The sequence below is a fragment of the Scaptodrosophila lebanonensis genome, unplaced genomic scaffold (assembly GCF_003285725.1).
Source record: "Scaptodrosophila lebanonensis strain 11010-0011.00,11010-0021.00 unplaced genomic scaffold, SlebRS2 tig00000024-arrow-pilon, whole genome shotgun sequence".
In the NCBI taxonomy this organism is placed as follows: domain Eukaryota; kingdom Metazoa; phylum Arthropoda; class Insecta; order Diptera; family Drosophilidae; genus Scaptodrosophila; species Scaptodrosophila lebanonensis.
The window spans coordinates 9,253,673-9,272,862 of record NW_022060538.1 but is presented as its reverse complement, the minus strand read 5'-3'; the positions used below and the strand labels follow the sequence as shown (position 1 = coordinate 9,272,862).

General features: G+C 42.5%; 2 protein-coding genes across 2 annotated transcripts; one reads left to right on the top strand and one right to left on the bottom strand.

Moving 5' to 3' along the window:
* Window positions 1-299: 299 nt before the first annotated feature.
* Window positions 300-2,533, bottom strand: LOC115620818. The gene has a single exon (XM_030514245.1). The coding sequence runs from the start codon at window positions 2,363-2,365 to the stop codon at window positions 662-664; it is 1,704 nt and encodes a 567-aa protein (XP_030370105.1). The 5' UTR covers window positions 2,366-2,533; the 3' UTR covers window positions 300-661.
* A 6,958-nt stretch (window positions 2,534-9,491) lies between these two features.
* Window positions 9,492-19,169, top strand: LOC115620236 (rootletin). The gene is made up of 10 exons (XM_030513381.1): window positions 9,492-9,794; window positions 10,611-10,621; window positions 10,891-12,154; window positions 13,263-13,414; window positions 13,476-14,852; window positions 15,096-15,271; window positions 15,342-16,600; window positions 16,689-17,849; window positions 18,288-18,463; window positions 18,528-19,169. Exons 1-10 carry the CDS (start codon window positions 9,492-9,494, stop codon window positions 18,589-18,591), a joined length of 5,943 nt encoding a protein of 1,980 aa, XP_030369241.1. The 3' UTR covers window positions 18,592-19,169.
* The last annotated feature ends 21 nt before the right edge of the window (window positions 19,170-19,190 follow it).

The following is a 19,190-nucleotide window of genomic DNA, read 5'->3' as shown; positions in this document are numbered from 1 at the left end:
ACGAGTGGTGCGCGATTTGGTAGTGCAAATGTTAAAATGTGTCGTTCATAAACAAAAATATGTATTAAAGTAGCACAATGGGTAATTAAATAAATACAATTCTATAAACTTTATTATGCAAAACTAACAATCTAGTGTTTCTTAGATGCTACAATATATGTGTGTTTGTATGAATATGTATGTATGCATATAAAAATATATATATATATATACATATATATATATATATATATATATATATATATATATATATATATATATATATATATATATATATATATATATATATATAATGTGCCTTAAATTCATACGCATTTAACCTATACTAACTTAATCAATTATATTTGATAGATGATGATGTTGAACCCCATTTGGTGCGTGCGCGCAGCTCCTAAGTAAACAAAAAAGTAAACAATATATGTATATAAAAATGTTTTTCCATTATTATTGATCAGTCTGTGTAATCTCTCTCGCGTCGCTTTTGGACTTGGCTCTTGGTTGGATTGTGCCGATATTCTTCTTCGTCTTCATCTTAATCGCGCTAATCTGCGGCCTGCCGCTGTAGTTGCTCTTGTTGTTCTTCTTTTTTATTTAATTGTGGTTGTTATAATTGTTGTTGATGTTGTTGTTGCCTCGCCGCAGGCGCCGTGCAGTTGTCCGTTCAATGAACCGGTACAGTGATGCGGGGCGATAAACTTTTGGTCGTTGCGCGATTTCGTCGCTGCAAAAAAAGCTTAACCGAATCCAAAGGCAACTGGAAATGATAGTAAGCACAATAGGGCAGGGGATCGAAGTAGGCAAAGAGTGCCTCCCGCTTGTCCAACGCCGCCGTAGTCGTTGTGCGCTCCAATGTGGACCAACTCCAGCTCTGACCCAAAGCCGCCAGCGTGGAGTCATCCTCCAGGCTGCGCTTGTGTATGCATTTCATGGCTCGGCAAAGGACCTGAGCATGGGAACGATTGAAGCAAATGTAGGGTAGGGCCACGCCCAGTCGTACACCCAGCGGCACGAACTGGCCATTGTGGGCCATGGACTTGACCAGCCGGAAACTGATGTGTCCGTTAATGCTGCGTTGAAAACGCACCTTGGCAAAGAACGCTCTCAGCCAGATATCGATCTGTGCCTCATCATCGTCCGCCAAGGCTGCTCCGCCGGTTCGTGTGCCACGTCGTACCGGTATCAGATTCTTGGTGTGATGCTCCACGCGGCAGGTAACGTTGGCCACCACACGTGAGTCCTTCACCGTTGTGCAGGTGACATAGTGATGATAACCCGGCTGATCTCGCACCACCAGCCACTGCTGTCGTTCGCTAATCTCGTGCTGATTAAACTTGAGATCTGAACGGCGATTGGGCAAGATGTATTTGTACCGCTCCAATATGCCTTGCATGCCGCCAGCGATCAGGATGTTGCGGTAGCTGCCAATAAAGCCGCCATCGTATAGCTGCTGCAGTTGCTCCGTCGAGCTGACGACGGAATGCGGCGGCAAAGGAATCTGATGGGCAGTGCAGCGTTGATAGAACTGCAGGCAATCGTCCAGCTGCTCCGTTTCCTGCACACTTGGTATGAAACTGGAACAGCCGAGCAACTCAAGATGCGGCTTCGCCAGAGCATCGTAATAGGCCGGACTGGTGGCACAGACGGGTATATAAACGGCCGGCTTCTCCTTGCCCACAATATGACAGAGCGCGGCAATATATTGCTCTACATTGCTGCTACTCGGACGTGGCACCATATAGAACTTGTCCACGGCGGTAGAAAAGCGTGCCAGTCCGAAGAGTCCTTCGAATTCAAAGACCACAACACGTGCGCCCGAGGCATAGAAATTACGGGCCAGATGCAAGGTCTGTATGGTGCTGCCGCAGCTTAGAAGGATAGTGCGCTTATGCTGAGGAGCAGTGGTCACATTGTCACCACTTAACAGCCACTTGACCAAGCCCACTGGCACACGCACCACCTTCCAAAAGATCCAGAGCAGAGCGGAGAGCCAAAAACTTGGAGCAGCAATCGACAAGGGTATGTAGAGCAAATACCGCAGCACAGTGAGCATAAAATTGAGTATCAGTTGTGGCCAGAAGAGCAACATCTTTTGCACCCTGGAGCTCAGAGTGCGTCCCAAGCTGCCCGTGGAGGATGTGGAGCTGGCATTCGACTCCCTGCGGCGATGCTGCAACAAACTACCATCGGCGGTACGTTGGCGTCTCAGGGCGACAAAATGCTGATGCGGCTCATCCGATTCATCCTGACTGGGATCCTCGGGGATGAGATCCAATGAGTTGATGCGTCGAAATTTGGAGCGCGAGGCCTGACGCAATTGTCGTGCATGCTCCTGTCGCAGCTGCAAATCGTCCAGGGTCTGTGCCATGGCTCGCAAATTATATATTATATTTCACTTGATTTTCACACACTCTTCCACACTTCTTCGATCACCGGTGCTCGCGTCGAAGTGGACGTGATTATAGATTTGATTCCGTATGCCGTATCGTTTTGTTGTTCCGTTCCCTCTCTATTTGCAACGATGGCAAAATTCGAAATGTGACTAAAGTGTGTTTTTAATAGGAGCTCTACTTTAAAGCCCTGCTGCAATCACACCGATTACTGATGATACGACAAGCGGTCCGACAAACATATAGACGCAGTCCATATCACCGCTGTCTATATGAGCTTCATCTCAGTCTCTGCCTGTGTGTGTGTGTGTGTGTGTGTGTGTGTGTGTGTGTGTGTGTGTATGTGTATGTGTCTGTTTGTGCCTATGTCTGATCTTTGCAATTTATAAATCATCATACTTGTACATGTATGTACAAGTATGTATGTATATTTTTGAACTCTAGTACTTTTCACCATTTGTATTTTTTAATAGATTGCAACGAGCAATGCAATCGTAATGTAAAGTTTTCCACTAGGACCAAACCCAACCAAAACCAAATCAATCAAGCGCGTTATAGAGGGAGCGTAAAGGTAGAATCCGTAACTATACGTGATTTTCATCCTCACTCTCAAGCTCCCCTATGACCATCTGTGTTCCCAAGTAACTTGACTGCAGCTTCGCTAGTCACCTAGAGAGAGTCTCGAACTTTGGTCCCATCATATTTTGTCGTTAATCAGACAACGTACAAGCGTATAGGATTATTAATACAATATTTATTTTACTCGATTCTACGCGGTTTAATGGTTCCAACGGCAACAACTACAACAACAACAACAACGACGACTATCGCTGATAAGAAGCATGACTATGAACCCAACAGCCATTAAGCCAACAACACTAACATCAACACAAATTAAAACTTATGCTTCATCGCGACACAGACAGGAATGTTCATCATCATCATCACCTTTATGGATTGTTGAAATACCTCGAAATTGCATCATACCTACAAATGAAATGAAAACAGAAAGTAAAAAGTACGCGTACCTCTCTTGTCTGGTAAACAACAAGTAACGAGCGCGACAATTTGTATAACCAAGCGGACTTAACACCCAGACGATGTTTTATTCGATGCACTCGATGCAGCCTATCTCTATAGTTATAATACTCTCCGAATAACAAATACATACAACATCCATCCATCCATCCACCATGATTCCACATGCAGCCCATCTAAAAATATACGAGTACACGACTATGCTATATACCTGAACCTTGGTATCTCCCCAAGGTTGCTCAGGTTAAGCTGATCTGAGCAGCAGCAGCAGCAGCAAAAAATGTATATTTATATATACACGTATATAGTATAGTGTGTATAACTTGATAAGAATTAATATTCAAATTATTTCATTTAATTTAATTTGTTTTTTTTTTTCTTTCTATTTTATTGGTTGTTGGGCGGCGCCGTTTTGGCATTGTCAGATACTCAGACCTATAGGTATTCGTATTTGATTTTGTATTTTGCAATTCGACGTTCCTGCATGCGTGTGCATGCAATTTCTGATATGGGGGCCTCAGCGATGTGATAACCTTCTATCACTCACACCGACGATTCGAATAACAGTCGTCGTCGCAATAACATTTTTTTGTGTTTTTTTAACCTGTGTGCCAGGAAATATTTTGTAATAGAAGACTGCTCTTTGGCTTCAACGTGAACTTTCGAAACTCAAAATAAAATCTGTTAGTCTAGGCCTTGGGATCCACTGTGAGGGGGCTCTGAAGTAGTCGAAGATGTACGTCGATGTTTTCACACCACAAAGAGGAGATTATGGAGAATATTCGAGAGCTTTATAGAGACCACTTCAATAGTAAGTTCGAAGCTTGGTCTTCAGCCTATTAGGAGTCTTCAAAATGGTACGAGCATAGGTTCTGGAGCACCTAGAGTATTTGCTTGCACATTCTCAGAATTATATTATTTGAGTCCTCAATGAAGACCACAGCAAGTGTGACTTTCAAGTCCATTTTACTTTAAAGCTTTTAAGCAGCCTAAGAATATCTGACAATGGTAGGGAACTATGGGGAAATATAATGCTAAAGACCTTGAGGAAGACCATCATGAGTGTAAGTTCGAAACTTGCTTCCCCGGTGATCAGATAGACCGCTTGTCGCCTTACTACAATAGAGATTTCCCGTTTTCATTATCATCTCAAGCACATTTTTTAACAGTGGCAGGGTCGAGTTTTGTAAGCAGAACTGTTTTATCAAATCTTTGAATATCCTATTCTATTTAATCTTCATATAGATATCAACCGGTTGCATATATTTTAGTTTATTAAGTAAGATTAGTTTGAACAGATTTTCTGTTTCCTCAACTCTACTATATAACAAGAAACATATTACTTATATGAGTTTATTATAAAACCAACAAGCAAGCATAAAAAATATAATCGCTGCAACACTAACTGATCAAGAATCTGGGGCGATAAATGTTTTTTAAAGCCTCTCCCTACGTTTTAGATGATTTATAATATTTTTTTATCTTTTTGAAATTAAGAGTCTGAACGTAAATAAATCATAACATACAAGCCGAGTTCTTGAATGTAAATGAGTGAAAATTCCAGAATCTGATGAAAGGGAAATATGTCAGGACAACATGGTTATCATGGCAATATAAACACCTTGAAAACTCTGAAAGCAATTTTAGGAGATATATATTTTAGTTTCTCGGGGGCTACTATAACGCTAAGTAAATCGGAATAGGTCGAAAAAAACTAAAAGTGACTTTAACGTTATCTAGATAAATCCAAGCATATGCTAAATTTGGAGATTGTAGCATTCATAATAATTTTCATAATAAAGTATGCATTTTAAAAAGTAAATTTTTTACCGAAAGTTTTTGACATTTTAGTGCATCAACAATTAAAAACACACACTTGTTCCTCCCTGGACTTGGGATTTCCTGCATATCAAGTTAACTGACTTTTATACTACCAGAGAGACAGTCTAAAACAACTCGCCTTGATATACTGTTAAAAAAAAATAGCTCTACTTTGTAGCATACATAACATGCTCCCTCCTGGGTGTTACAAAAACTAAACGATTTCAAAATAGTCTTAAAAAAATATCGACTGAAAATTGATTCTGAAAATATGATGTTATTTATTTTCCATAATAGAACCCCATTGTTCTTAGTCATAGTTACACAACTAACATCAACATCGAGTTATTTTTTCTTTGAAATGTACATTTTTCTAAAATCAGACACAACTCTTTTGTTTTTGGTGATTAGCATAATACGATAAGGGGTTACAAAGAATAATGTGAAATGTGGTAAAAACTTATTGACAGAACACAGAATTTATAACCTAAACATTGACTTATTGAAACCATCCAGGCACATTAACATTGGCAGGAACATGGAGCGCCCACACCCCCCACACACACACCGTCACTGACTTTGTGTAACCCCCCATATTAACCGACCGCATTCGAAATATAGTAAGTAGTATGTTTTGAGAAACGATTTACATTTGTTGCTCGCTCGCACGACAAACATAATTGTGACTTCTTCTTTGCGAACCAATGCTTTCATAGCAGCTACGCCTTCAACTTGCAATCGCAATCAATTCTGTTGCTCCTGGTAACGAGGAATTTGTTAATTCAATGTTTATTCTACCCTAACCCCAACTTGGAGAGGTCTAGCCTAGCTAGCAGGTCCCTCGACTTGTCCATAATGGCGGTTCGTCCATCCGTTTGTCTCTGCCTATGTAAACGGCATGGCGCTGTCGTTGGCGCTCAGTCGGTGTGCAGAGCTCGATAGTTAAACGGCGCTACGGATAGCGATATTCTCGAGTATATCTATTCACTTATTTCGTTACAGTCTGATTAGTTGGCAGAGTGCGGTTTGGTGGTTGGTCTCTAGCCATCCATCCTCAGAACATTAGTTGCGTATTTCCGCAATTCGCAAATTTGTGTCAATTGCCGCAGCAAGTGGGAAGTTTGGGGACGTGACTGAAGTGAGTGAAGTGATTTCAGTTCGCAAAGACGGGTGTGGTGGGTGGCTAGACGGCCCACAAATTGGCAGTTAGCCGAAAAGAGGTGTACCCTAGTGAGGTGCATGATAACTTGATGAGTATTCAATTGAAGCTCAATCAGTTAACAACATTTGAATATTGTGCGCTCGAATATAATTCTATTGGCGAATTTATAATTGGTGCGGATTTGTGTGGATATTTTTAAATATCGTGAGACGTAAGTGAATTTAGGATATGAATAATTTAAGGCAAGGCATTTCGAATTCAATCTGTGATTATAAGAACTACTAATACCACATAACATACTGTTAAGATCTTAAAAGTTATACTTTGTAATGCTTAATGGAGTTTTCCGGTTTCACAAAAAGGTTAAATCACTTAAGTGATTATTAAATTTAAGTGAATTGGTTTTTTTTTACATTTTTGGAAACATAATACATTTAAAGCATTATTTAAAGCAGAATAAATCAAATGAACTGATATTTTTCTAAAATCGTAAGGGACACTCGTCGCCTTTTTATTTTGAAAATTTAATCCATTTAATCCATTTAATTCCATAATGAGCGTTGGTAATAATAAATATTAATTCGTAGAAGCTAGCGCAGAAATTTGAATACTAATTTTCTGCGTTTTTGTAAGTAAGCCTTTTTATTTTGAAAATGTAATCATTTAATTCCATAATGAGCGTTGGTAATAATAAATATTAATTCGTAGAAGCTAGCGCAGAAATTTGAATACTAATTTTCTGCGTTTTTGTAAGTTTGAACAGGAATGAAACGCTACGCTCCGGCAGCGCCAACTCTTGCAAAACCCTGTACCAAAATTATTTGTATTATTTATGAATTGCTGGAGTTATGGAAAAATCACTAATTAGTGGAGAGGTGCATCCGTGCAAGAAACACAAACTTATCTTTTCTCGGTGCTAGGAATGTAGTTTGACTGTCCTAGCTCCTATTCTTTATGAAATCTTTTCATAGTGATTAAGAATATACATATACTGCACACTCTGTGGAGTCCATGTATATACGCACGGTATACAAATTCGACCCGCTAAATGGGTTAAAAATGAATATTTTAACGATTTTATAAACTTGCATTTTTATTGAAAATTAAAAAAAAAATGTTCTCTTATGTTAGTATTTTTGTTTTGTTTAAAAAACGAATCGTGGGACTTCAAAAACAACCAAGATTGCCTAAGGTTTTATCTATTTATCAAGATTATTAAGGAAAAAAAACAAAAAATTCTAATATGAATGAAGAATAATATATTTCTTGTATAAATAGTAGCCGAGAAGTAAAACCCAAGTTGTTTATGCATTTAAAAACAGGGGGAAAAGGGATTATGAACTATCTGCCACTTACAGTATCTTTTTAAATTTCTCTGTTCGGTGCCATTGCGGTTATTGCATTTTTATGTACGATTGATAAGCAAGTAATATGTAAGTGCTCTGTTAATGTATTTGTTATTAAGACGTAGACACATTTTCTTGCCAGACTACTTTTATAGATTTTCAGATAAAGCTTTGATTAGTTGTATTGAAAAGGTCGTCCAAAATTTGATGGGATCGTTCAAAGGTGTCGATGTAATCACAAATGGCAATAACGCCAGATTGAAAACTGAGATGCACCCTATTATCATGTATAAGACGAAGGAACTATCAAAATAATCAATTTTTCAAATAGTGTTAGTCAGTCCATTTCATAATCGTCTAAAATTCAATTCAAATCCGTCTTGAAGAAGAAGAATAGCTGTTTGCTCAACAAAACATTGATATGGTTATGAATAAGCAATGCTTTTCGTGTATAGCTTGGTTTGGCACAAAAAATTCATTGCAATTTTTTATGATGCTCCATAAAACGAGCTCACAAAAATAGAAAGTATACCTAGGACTAGGAAGTTAACTCAATATTGCATGCCAAATCTGAAACGAGACATCGGCCAATACGAGTATTGTGTGTATGATGGATGGTTATTAATTTTTGTTTAGTTGTTCGCTAGATACATAAATGAAAGCGAATAATGCCTCCAACCATGCTATGCTAGATCGGTCGGTGGCCCCCAAAAGCAGACAATCAACATAAGTAGCTGACAGTGTTGAGAATTCGAGGACAAGGGGGCGAAAATGAAGACGCTTTTCGTGTCGAAAGAAGTTTCAACAACAATGGCAACGTAAAAAAAATTTGTTATTAAAATAAATACAACGTATTTAGGAGTAGGAACAAGAATACCTCTATGTGTGTGGTTGTTGCTGAGACAGGTGAGCGGGCCTTGCAGCTGTGCTTGGTTTGGGGACGTTGGGCCCTCAGGCTGATTTCCAGTAGTATATCGGGCGGCAAGGGTTTGTGTTCCTCGCTTCCCTGGTGACAGACCGTGCAATGCGTGCTTGTCTGAGGGATGGCGCCGAGGTTGGAGAAGTGTCCTATGTTTCTGTTTCACATAGAAATGTACAAATATAATTTGGGTAGTAGAATCACATTTGAATTTCGTTTTCGTACTTGTTTATTTACGAGTATGAGTGAAGCATAAAAATTCGCTTGAGTCCAGCTGTCATGGCGACCGGAAATGAAAAATATTCTTCACATAGCATGGCGGCCGTACATAATGGCGCCAGTACTGGCTCGAGTTTGGCGGCAGCAAAAGTTAATAAATCAATTTGGGCAAAGTTATCGAGCATTTAGGCGTAGAACTTTTGCAAAAGTTTCTGCATTTTTCTGGTTGGTTGGGGCCCGGATGTACACGCAAACCGCAAAACTGTTTCGGGAGCCGACAGTTACAAAGGGTGCACTTTTCTGTCCTCCCCCCTCCCAATCCCACACTCACTCAATTGTGTTTGTTGTTTTATTTTTTTTTTTTTTAGATGCAAGCCTATCGCGATAACTTCAAGCAGACGCCCTGCCCAGCGGCCGTCGACCCACCGTTAACGTCCATCAACCCGGCCTCGACCTCGACGGCCTCGCGACTGCCATTTGCCAGAAATCGCGGACGTGGCGGCGTCCCCGCCAGCGATAACAACTATAACCCCAGCCACAACAATAATAGCACCAATAATAATAATAACGCCAACACCTCCGGTGCCATTACGCCCAGAATGTTAAGCCCCGCACCACCCATAGCTGATTCCACGAATGCGCTGTTGCGCCAGAATCAGGAGTTGCGGCAACGGTTAGCTGATGAATCGCACAGCTATCGACGACGACTGGACACCTACAAGCAGGCGCAACAGAATCAAGCGAATCTGGTGAGCAGACTCCAGTCGAAGATACAGCAGTATCGGCAACGTTGCAGCGATCTGGAGGACCGCATGCATGAGACCATTAAGCCAACCTCTACGGCAGCGACAACTACTTGTCCACCAAAGCTGACGACGGGACCAACCGCGAGCCAAGTAATGGTAAGTCCAATACTCTCTACATATAGTATATCTCTAAAGTAAGTAACAAAGACATCTTCGAAGCGCATCAGAGTCTGTCTCAGAGTCCTGAAGTATGCTTAGAGTTCACCTATCTAAGATTCCAGTCAGTTGTTATTAGGTAAGAGCAATGTTTCTATGCACTAAAGAGATTCGAATCGAATTGGCTTGAGTTCAGAATATGATAAATTGTTATCAGAAAATCAAAAACTACATTTTATCAGTTATCATTAGGAAAGTGAAATTTTAACTCCATGCCCTAAAGAGATTTGAATCGAATCGGCTTGACGTTCAAATCTCACAGACTTAGATAAATTGTTATCAAGAAATCAAAAACTGCTCTTACAGAAAGTGTTGATGTTTTTGCATACGATATTTGTATTATTAGTACTTTCTGCCTAATCATAAAACGGTTGCAAGTAAATTTAAAATATAAAGGGTACAACTTATGTTTACGATCATCCTTCTAAAAAGCTCCTGGAATTCCCTCTTTTTTGTGATAAGTGAACTTTAGAACAAGCAAGGGCGTAGGCAGCTTTTACCTAAGGGGGGTGCCAAAAAATTAATATTTTGATTAAATAATGCACGATGCATTTAAAAAATGATCAATGAAAAAACTTCAACAAATCCAACTCAGATCCATTTAAATTCGAAATAGTGCGTCGGCTTTATATGGCAAAATTTTTTGTAGGGGGGCAACGGCCCTGCTCTACCCCCTCCCCCCTGCCTACGCCCTTGAGAATAAGTATCAATACATTTTATTTTTATTTGTTTGTAAATATTCAATCTTTATTAAAGATCTGTCCCTGGTAGGACAATAATTAAAGTTTACGAAACCCTGGAATATTTTCAATCATGCTGTTGTCATGATGGTTGCGACGTAATTGGAACCGACTGCCTACGCAGAAACAAACTCACATTGTGGGTTTCCTGCTAGCTCGTTGAGCTATGCCAGACCCCGTATCAGATTATGTGCACCACCTTAGGGCACTGATGAGAATAATGAGATGCTCTTAGGTTCTTAGGTGCTTGAAAAATATTAAATTTGGCGGAGAATACCTGATACAATACTCTTCAGCAATAATATCCGTGGATATTCTTTGTGCTTTCAGTGCTCCACTTCCTTAACACTCGGTCAGTCGAGTTTGCCCTGCAGCTCGTCGCTGGACTCTCCTCCACCCAGCTGTGCACGCGACTATGTGCATGACGATGGCAGCGAACTGTGTCGCAAGCTGGAGGAGGAGCACAATCGCTGTGAGCAGATCCTGGCACAGAACAATGCATTGCGGCAACAGCTGGAGGAATCCAATCGGGTCAACGAGGCGCTGACCAATGATTTGCAAAAACTGACCAATGATTGGTCCAATATGCGCGACGAGCTATTAATAAAGGAGGACGAGTTCAAGGAAGAGGAGCAGGCCTTCAAGGACTACTACAACAGCGAGCACAATCGTCTGCTGAAAATGTGGCGGGAAGTTGTGGCGGTCAAACGTGCCTTCAAGGACATGCAGACCTCGATGAAAAATGAGGTGGCCAAAATGGGTATGGAGATCAACAGCGTGAGCAAAGACATCAATGGCAGCAATTCGAGTGTGGCCTTCAATCACCAGCAGGCCAAGCGTGCCGCTGATGAGGAGCTGAAGCTATCACGTCGCGAAAACGATGATTTGCAGGCCCAACTGGCCACACTGAAGGTGCAATACGAGAGTGCCCGGCATGAGATAATGGAGCGTGATCAGCGACTGCTCGAACTGATGAATCAACTGAAGAAGCTTGAAGATCGGTGCGCCCAAGCGGAATCGCAGGCGGCCCTGGCTAATCGCTACAATGACGAAATCGAGCGACTGAACAATTCCATGCGCGAAATAGCTCAGGCTGTTGTACAAGATGCCGAGATCGCCGATCGCGAGGCAGACGCCGAGGTCGGCGGGGCCATGCAGCACATGCACTTGACGCGTGATTCCGCTTCAGTTGCGGGTGGTGGTGGCGGCAGCAAATCTCCGAGACGCAATTCGACGCGCGCATCTCAAGCATTTGCCGAGGGCACCATTTCAGCTGTACAGGCAGCGCTGCACAAGTACCAGTTGGCCCTGCACGACATGCAGGTTAAATTCCAGAATGCCAGCGAAAATCTACGCACTACCAAAACCCAATTAGATACCAGCGAGGGCACCAAGACCCTCCTGACCACTAAAATGCAGCAGTTGACGGAGAAACTGGATGCCAGCAATTCCAAATTGTCCGAGCTGCTAAAGGAGCGAGAGAGCCTGCAGAAGACGCTCGACGAGATTCGTGCACAAAAACAACAGTCGGAAATGGGACGCGCTGATTTGAATAATGCGGTAAGTTAAAGACACTTATCTGAATAAATGTTCAATAAGTTCAATGAGGGAAACTATTTTCAAATGCGCTTATTCTTCTTGGTCAAATTTTCATAATTTGATACCTATTTAACCAAAGGATGTACATTCAACTTTCGGGAACTATTCAAAAACTTTGGTTGAAAAAACATTGTAAATAAATTTGACTTAATTGTGTTTATTGTTAAACGTACATCATCTCTTATTTGTGCTATTCAAGCTTTGGATCTATACTACATATCTTTGATTATACTGCTTGAGAGAAAAGGGCACGGAATCGACAGCCCTTTGTCAGTACCCTTTTGTATTAGGAATTGGGCCTAAATAGTTCTTTCTACGAAAGCCTCTTAAAATTTGTTTCATTAAAACGAATTAAACGGACGAAAAGAAACCCCAAGAGATTTGTTGAAATTGTAGAAATTTTTAAATGCATTGTTATCTTCATGAGATAGAAATTGTATTAAATGGAATGGATGAAAACAATTTTCATCTCGGAAAATAATATAGCAATCTTCAAGCAACAACATTCACCATTCTTTTTAATAATGTTTTCAAGCTTCTTGATTGCCTTCTCAGCTACCTACAACCAGCTCCTGTGTTCAACATCACATAAATCTTTTACTTCCTAGAGTTGGATTGTAGTAGAATAAGTGTTTAGGCCCGTAATGCCAGCAATCACCAGATTTTCAATCCCTGAAAGCTTGCATTTTGAATTGGGTTTGATGACACCGATCCTTTTCTGTCAATGGGGTAAGCACATATTTATACTTGATAACCAAGTCCGAGTTTTAGGAGACAGAGCTGCGACAGCTGATGGCCATCTGTCTATAAGAACAGCATTTGTTCTTTGCTTGATCTTGAACAGAGCTAAAGAGCCAAGGCATTGTTTGTTTATTGTAGAGATAATTGATTCAAAAAACGTGTTTTTTTCCATTCGTATAAAAATAAAGAGATTATTTGGACGACGGTGCTTTTGGGAAATTTTGTGGCATCATTGTTTGCGGATTGTAGATTTTATTCGACATAAGCTTACCTTATTCCCATATATATTCAAAAAAAAAAAGAAACCCCTCTATTTCCTCCTTACTAGTTTGAAAACCTGAGCAGCGAGTTCGAGAAACTGCAACTGAACTATGGAAAGCTGCAGAAACGCATTGACTCACTGGAGGAGGACAAAAAGGCAGTGGAATTGGAAATACAACGCATATTGAAGGACAAAAATATAACTGAATTAAATCTGAGGTACTCAAATTCCTTAAACTATAATTAACAACAACTCATATTAATATGTTCACTCGTTTAGATCTGAGGAAGATCGCAGCAGCCGCTTGCGTGAGGAAACCATTTCTTTGCGTGAAGAACTCAATCGCGTCAGTCTTAATCGAGATCTACTTGAGCAACAGCGCATCGAGTCCGACAACCTCATTAATATGCTGGAGAAACAGAAATCCGATTTGGAGTATGACTTGGACAGGCTGCTGCTAGAAAAGTGTGACCTGCAGGAGAAGCACGAAAAACTTTCGAACAACAATTGCTCCACCAGTGATGAGCTTAAGTCTGTCCAGAATTGTTTGCTTGATGCTCAGGAAGAGCGCAAGAAATTGCGTTTGCAGGCCGCCGATCAGGCCAACGAAATTGGTGAACTGAAGAAAGAGCTGGCGGTATTGGACAAGGCGCGTCTTGAGCTAGAGACAGACAATCTCTCCTATAGCGAGAAGATCAAATGTCTGCAGCTGGAGAAGGAGAAGATTCTGCAAGATCTGGCTTGTGTAACACGCGATCGTGGTGACATACACAACCAGCTGACGGCCATGTGTCGCAAGAAGGAGGCCCTCAACGAGGAGCTCATGCGTACACGGCAACGTCTCGAACAAACCACGGAAACGAATAGCCGACTCAATCGCAATCTCGAAGAAATGGTCAAGGACGTGGAGGAGAAACAGGTGGTCATTGATTTGCATGAGAAAGACACGCATCGTTTGAACGAGCTATTGGCGGCAATGCGTTCCGAGAAGGAATCCCTAGATGCCGTGCTTTTCGACACCAATACTACCCTAGAGGCCACTGAGGAGAAACGCAGTCAGCTGGAACGTGATCTGCAGGAAGCATTGGTACGGGAAGAGTCCTTGAAGAATCATGTGGCCCGATTGCAAAAAGATCTTGAGCAATGCCAACGCAAGTCACAGGAGACCAAGACGCAACTGCTTAATGCTGCACGAGCAGCGGAAAATGACTTCAATCAGAAGATCTCTAATCTAAAGGCCGCCGCCGAAGATGCAGCCAAGAAACATGGCGACGAGGTATTGCAGCTGCGCAATGCGCTAGAGAAGCGAATGCAACAAGCCCTTCAGGCACTGCAAACAGCCAAGGACGATGAGATTGAGAAACTACAGGAACGCCTAGCCGCGCTCCAAGCACACATAGAGAGTCTGGTGCAACAGCATGAGGAAGCCCTGATTCGCGCTGAAAACGAAAAGCAGCAGGCTCTTTTGATGGCACATCGGGACAAACAGGCGGTAGCCGAGCGACTCGAAGCCGTCGCGAGGGATCTGAAGACGGAACAAGAGGCATTGGATCGCAACAAACGGGAAGCTAATGCACGTGATGAAAAGCAGCGTTCGGCCATAGCACAACTTAAGGATGAAATCGTACACATACGCACTAAAGAGGAGGAGAATAAGTGAGTAATGGGCAGTCAAGACAGCAGCGAATGAAGACTAAGGGGTAACGGGTGGAATAAAATTATATTAGTGGAGAAATGTGAACACACATATAGAGTGTGACTCAAAGAATAGATTAAGGGAAAGTAATTGAATACAGTGTAAAGTTTTCAAGGATTGAGAGGACAGGATCTCCTATTAGTATTCGGTAGTTGCTGCAATAGAAATGTTAATGGGACAATATTTTGAAACTGTTTCAACAGAATCAAATTGGAAGAGTGCATACGGAAGCAGGAGCTGCAGCTAACCAGCATACGTGAGGAGCGTGATACGCTCTTCAGGCTATCTGATGAGCTGAAGATGGAAATCCGGCTGAAGGAGGACAAAATGGAAGGCACCAACAATGAACTGCAGGATGCACTGCGAAAGGCCAAGGAAGGTAAGCGAAGCAAATGCGTTTGTTCACATCCTTTCGTTTGCAATTCACCCCTTTATTTCTATTCCGACAGGCGAGGGTTACATCGATAGTTTGCGTAAGGAGTTAACTGATACCCGACGGCAATTAGCAGACAGCAACATTGAACGCGACAAGTACTCGAATAGCAACAAGGAGCTACGCGATCATGTGAAACGCGTCGAGGGTGCCAAACGAGAGCAGGCTCGGGCAATTGAGGAGGCGTTGCAAAAGATAAGCAATCTGGAAGAGACAAAGAACACGCTGGAAAATGAACGCACCCGTCTGAGCACAATACTTAAAGAGACGGAGAATAACTTTACGAAAACCACGCAAGAGTTCAATGCGACCAAGGCAACACTGCATAAGACGCAAATGGAGTTCGCCCAGAAGGAGGAAGGCGGTAAGGAATTGCAGGGAAAACTACTGAGTGAGACGGAGCTCAAGGAGCGTGCACAGCAGGAATTGTGTCAGATAAAGAAGCAGCTCTCCGATCTGGAGGCAAATCTGTGTGCCACACGGCAGGAGTTGGCTCGTGCGCGTTGCCACAACAATCAGGAGGAACATCGCTTCCATGCACGCGAGCAGGAGCTGGCCACCCGTATGGAGGAGGCACGCGGACGCGAAAAGCGCCTCGAGGATCAAAAACACAATCTAGAGGTGTGCCTGGCCGATGCCACGCAACAGATACAGGAGCTAAAGGCGCGCCTGGGTGGAGCCGAGGGTCGCATACGGGCTCTGGACGAACAACTGGCCTGTGTCGAGCTGCACAAGCGTGATACCGAGCACAAGTTAAGCTCTGTGGTGCACACGCTGCGCAGAATTGCCGGCATTCAAATCGATGGCAGCGTCAATTTATCGCATCGTTTGGTTAGTCCATCTCGTCGTTTTAGTCCTTCACGCAGCGGGGACTACGACACACGCAGCACTTCCCAGTGTCCTGACGCACCGATCGATGTGGATCCCGATCTCGTGCGCAAAGGTGTGCGCAACCTTATGCACCAGGTGGCGCAGATCGAGCGTGAAAAGGACGATTACAAGTCACAGCTATGCGCTGCCAAAAAGCAGCTACAAGATGCCGCCGAGCAGCAACTACGCTGTGATACCAAGGTGGGAAAACTACAGATGCTGCTCCGTAATCTGCAAGAAGAGAAGAGCAACCTGGAAACGGAACGAAAGATGAAGATATCGGAGCTTAATGCACTTGAAGAAAAATTCAAGCACCGCAGTGACGAATGCCAAATGTTACGGGAGCGTTTGGCACAAACGGAAATGCAATTAGGCGCCACATCTGAGGAAAATTCGCAGAATGAGGTAAGAATGTAGGATTAGAAAGTCGCCCTCCTTCTCTTCATAGACAGTTGGGCTCCCTTGATGATCAACTATTCCTTCTCTTTTTCAGGATCGCCTAGAAAAGTGCCGTCAGCATGGCGCTAAGCTGGAAAATGAAAAGCGTCAGCTGCAAGAAGAGCTGGCCAAGGTGGAGGGACGCGCCAGCAAACTGGATCTGCAACGCGTGGCCATGGAGGGCGACCTCACCCGTCTACAGATGGCACTCCAAGAAAAAGATTGCAACATAAGGCAGGTATCAGAGCGCCTTGAAAACCAAAATCGCGCCTTGGCGCAGCTGGAGGATCGCTGCACATCGCTTAAGTCCACAGTGGATCAGATGAAGGAACGACTGCAAAAAGCAGCAGTCACTGAAACCGAACTGCGTGGTGAGATAAAAACCCTAAACAAGGAGCTTTCGGAACAGGGCCACTGCTCACAGACAAATGAGGATAAGCTGAAGCTGCTGCAGAAATCACTGCAAACGGCGGAGAATGAAAAACGCATCTTAACCGAACGTCTAGACAGTGCACAGACTAATCTTAATGAGCTACGACGCAGCCAGCAGGCTCAGTTGGATGGTAATCAGCGTTTGCAGGAACAGGTTACGGATCTGGAGGTGCAGCGCTCCGCACTCGAATCGCAGCTACGCATTGCCAAGTGGAATCAGGAGTCGAATGATAAGCCCAGTCTTGGTAATGTTAATGGCGGCAGTCGCGAGGAGGAGGAGCTAAGTCGTCAGTTGAAATCCTCACAACGTGAGAAATCTGAGCTGCGCAGCAAGCTGCAAACCTTGCAGGATAAGGTCAAGCAGTTAGAATGCGAGCGCAAGAGCAAATTTTCAAGTGGAAATGCCTACGATCGTGCTGAGAAATCAAGTTCCTATTATGGTGGGGGTGTAGGCGGAGGTACAGGTGATCGGATGGCAGATAACGGCGAGTACGATTCCAATCGCTTTGACAGTGGCAACAACGGAGCCTATAGCTGTGGCTTAGACCATGCTGTCATTGAACAAGAGACGCGTGATTTACGCTTAAAGGTGCGTCGCTTGGAAACGCTGCTCGCCGAGAAGGAATCGGAGCTGGCGCGTTGTAAAGCACGCATGCATGACAGCGCCAAGTGCGTGGATGGAATGGATTCGGAGCGTTATCGGAGTGCCCAAATGCATGCAGAAAAATTATTGGATGCGCGCGAACAATCCCACAAGCAGCAAGTGCTAAGGCTTGAAAATCAGGTAATTGAATATAAGTACCGTACCTATGTATGGATGTATATTGCTGATTACCGATTATCAAACAGAGGCTTGCAGTTGCCCTTCTTAGAACTTACAGCGTTTGGTCTACTTTTAGAAATCTTTTTATAAATTTGGGTCTGTGTTTAATGAAATTTTATGCGAATGGGTAACCGGACTATTTGCATTCAACCCTATTAGTTAAAAAATGACTATTCAAAAGAATATTAATTTATAATCAAAAGTGAGAAGAAGAATTGAAACATCCAATTATTTAAATATGAATTTGAAAGGGTAAGAATATAAAGCAGAATGGGAGGACTTGATATAAGCAAGTTCGCCTGTCCGTCCGCTTATTTGCATGAGTCGTAAATTTATCAGTTTTACATACCGTGCATTTTAAAATCTCATGACGTGAACTATAAACGTTTGTCTCCACAGATTTCCATGTTGCGCGAACAATTGGCACAGGAGGCTAAGCGGCGTCAACAATATATTCTGCGCAGCTCCAAGGCCAATCGAGAGATGCAACATTTGCGCAGCACGTTGGGCGATTCGTTGCGCAATGTCTCACAGCATCCAGTTGACTCACATCTGCTGGAGAGTGAGACCAGGCGGTAAATTATGCCACGATTTCAAAGAATTTCAACTCAGTAATCGCTTCTTTTTTCTTATATGTAGCTTGGACTCGGCGGTGTCCATGAGTTTGCCGCCCTCTACGTGTCGCGACTATGAACGCGATTAATTGGCTTGTTGGTTATTTGGTAACTTGATCCCGCCAAGACTTTTGAAGCATTAACTGCCAGCTTAAAAGCAAAAGAGCTGCATTTATTTATGGCAATTGCATTAAGCCTACAAAGATAAACAATATTTATTTAGTAGTCATCCAATACTAGTCACGCTCGAGTTAAAAATTGGGCATAGTCGTCGTCACTACTCATCAAAATGAATCTATCAACAACTATTTAGTACAATTCTAGCTGTTCATTGTCTGCTCGCTAGACAATCGAATATAGTGCGCAACATGATCTTTCGCATAAGAAAAAAATGAAAACTTCAATCGACATTCATCTTTCCACATACATGCATTAAACAGTCACCAGTTCCAATTCTCCTTAAAAACTGGAGAACACCGAACAATATACATATACAAGTATACAATATACTTACATACATACAATGAACTAAAAATTACCAGATGTTTGTATGCATTTATATTGTTATTCACCCATAGCTGCACCAAACCTCTGAAGATACAGAAACATATATGGTTAATTTTAAAAAACTCTAATAAAAACTCCAGAGCTCCGCAAATTTTATAAATTATACAAACCAAAAAATACA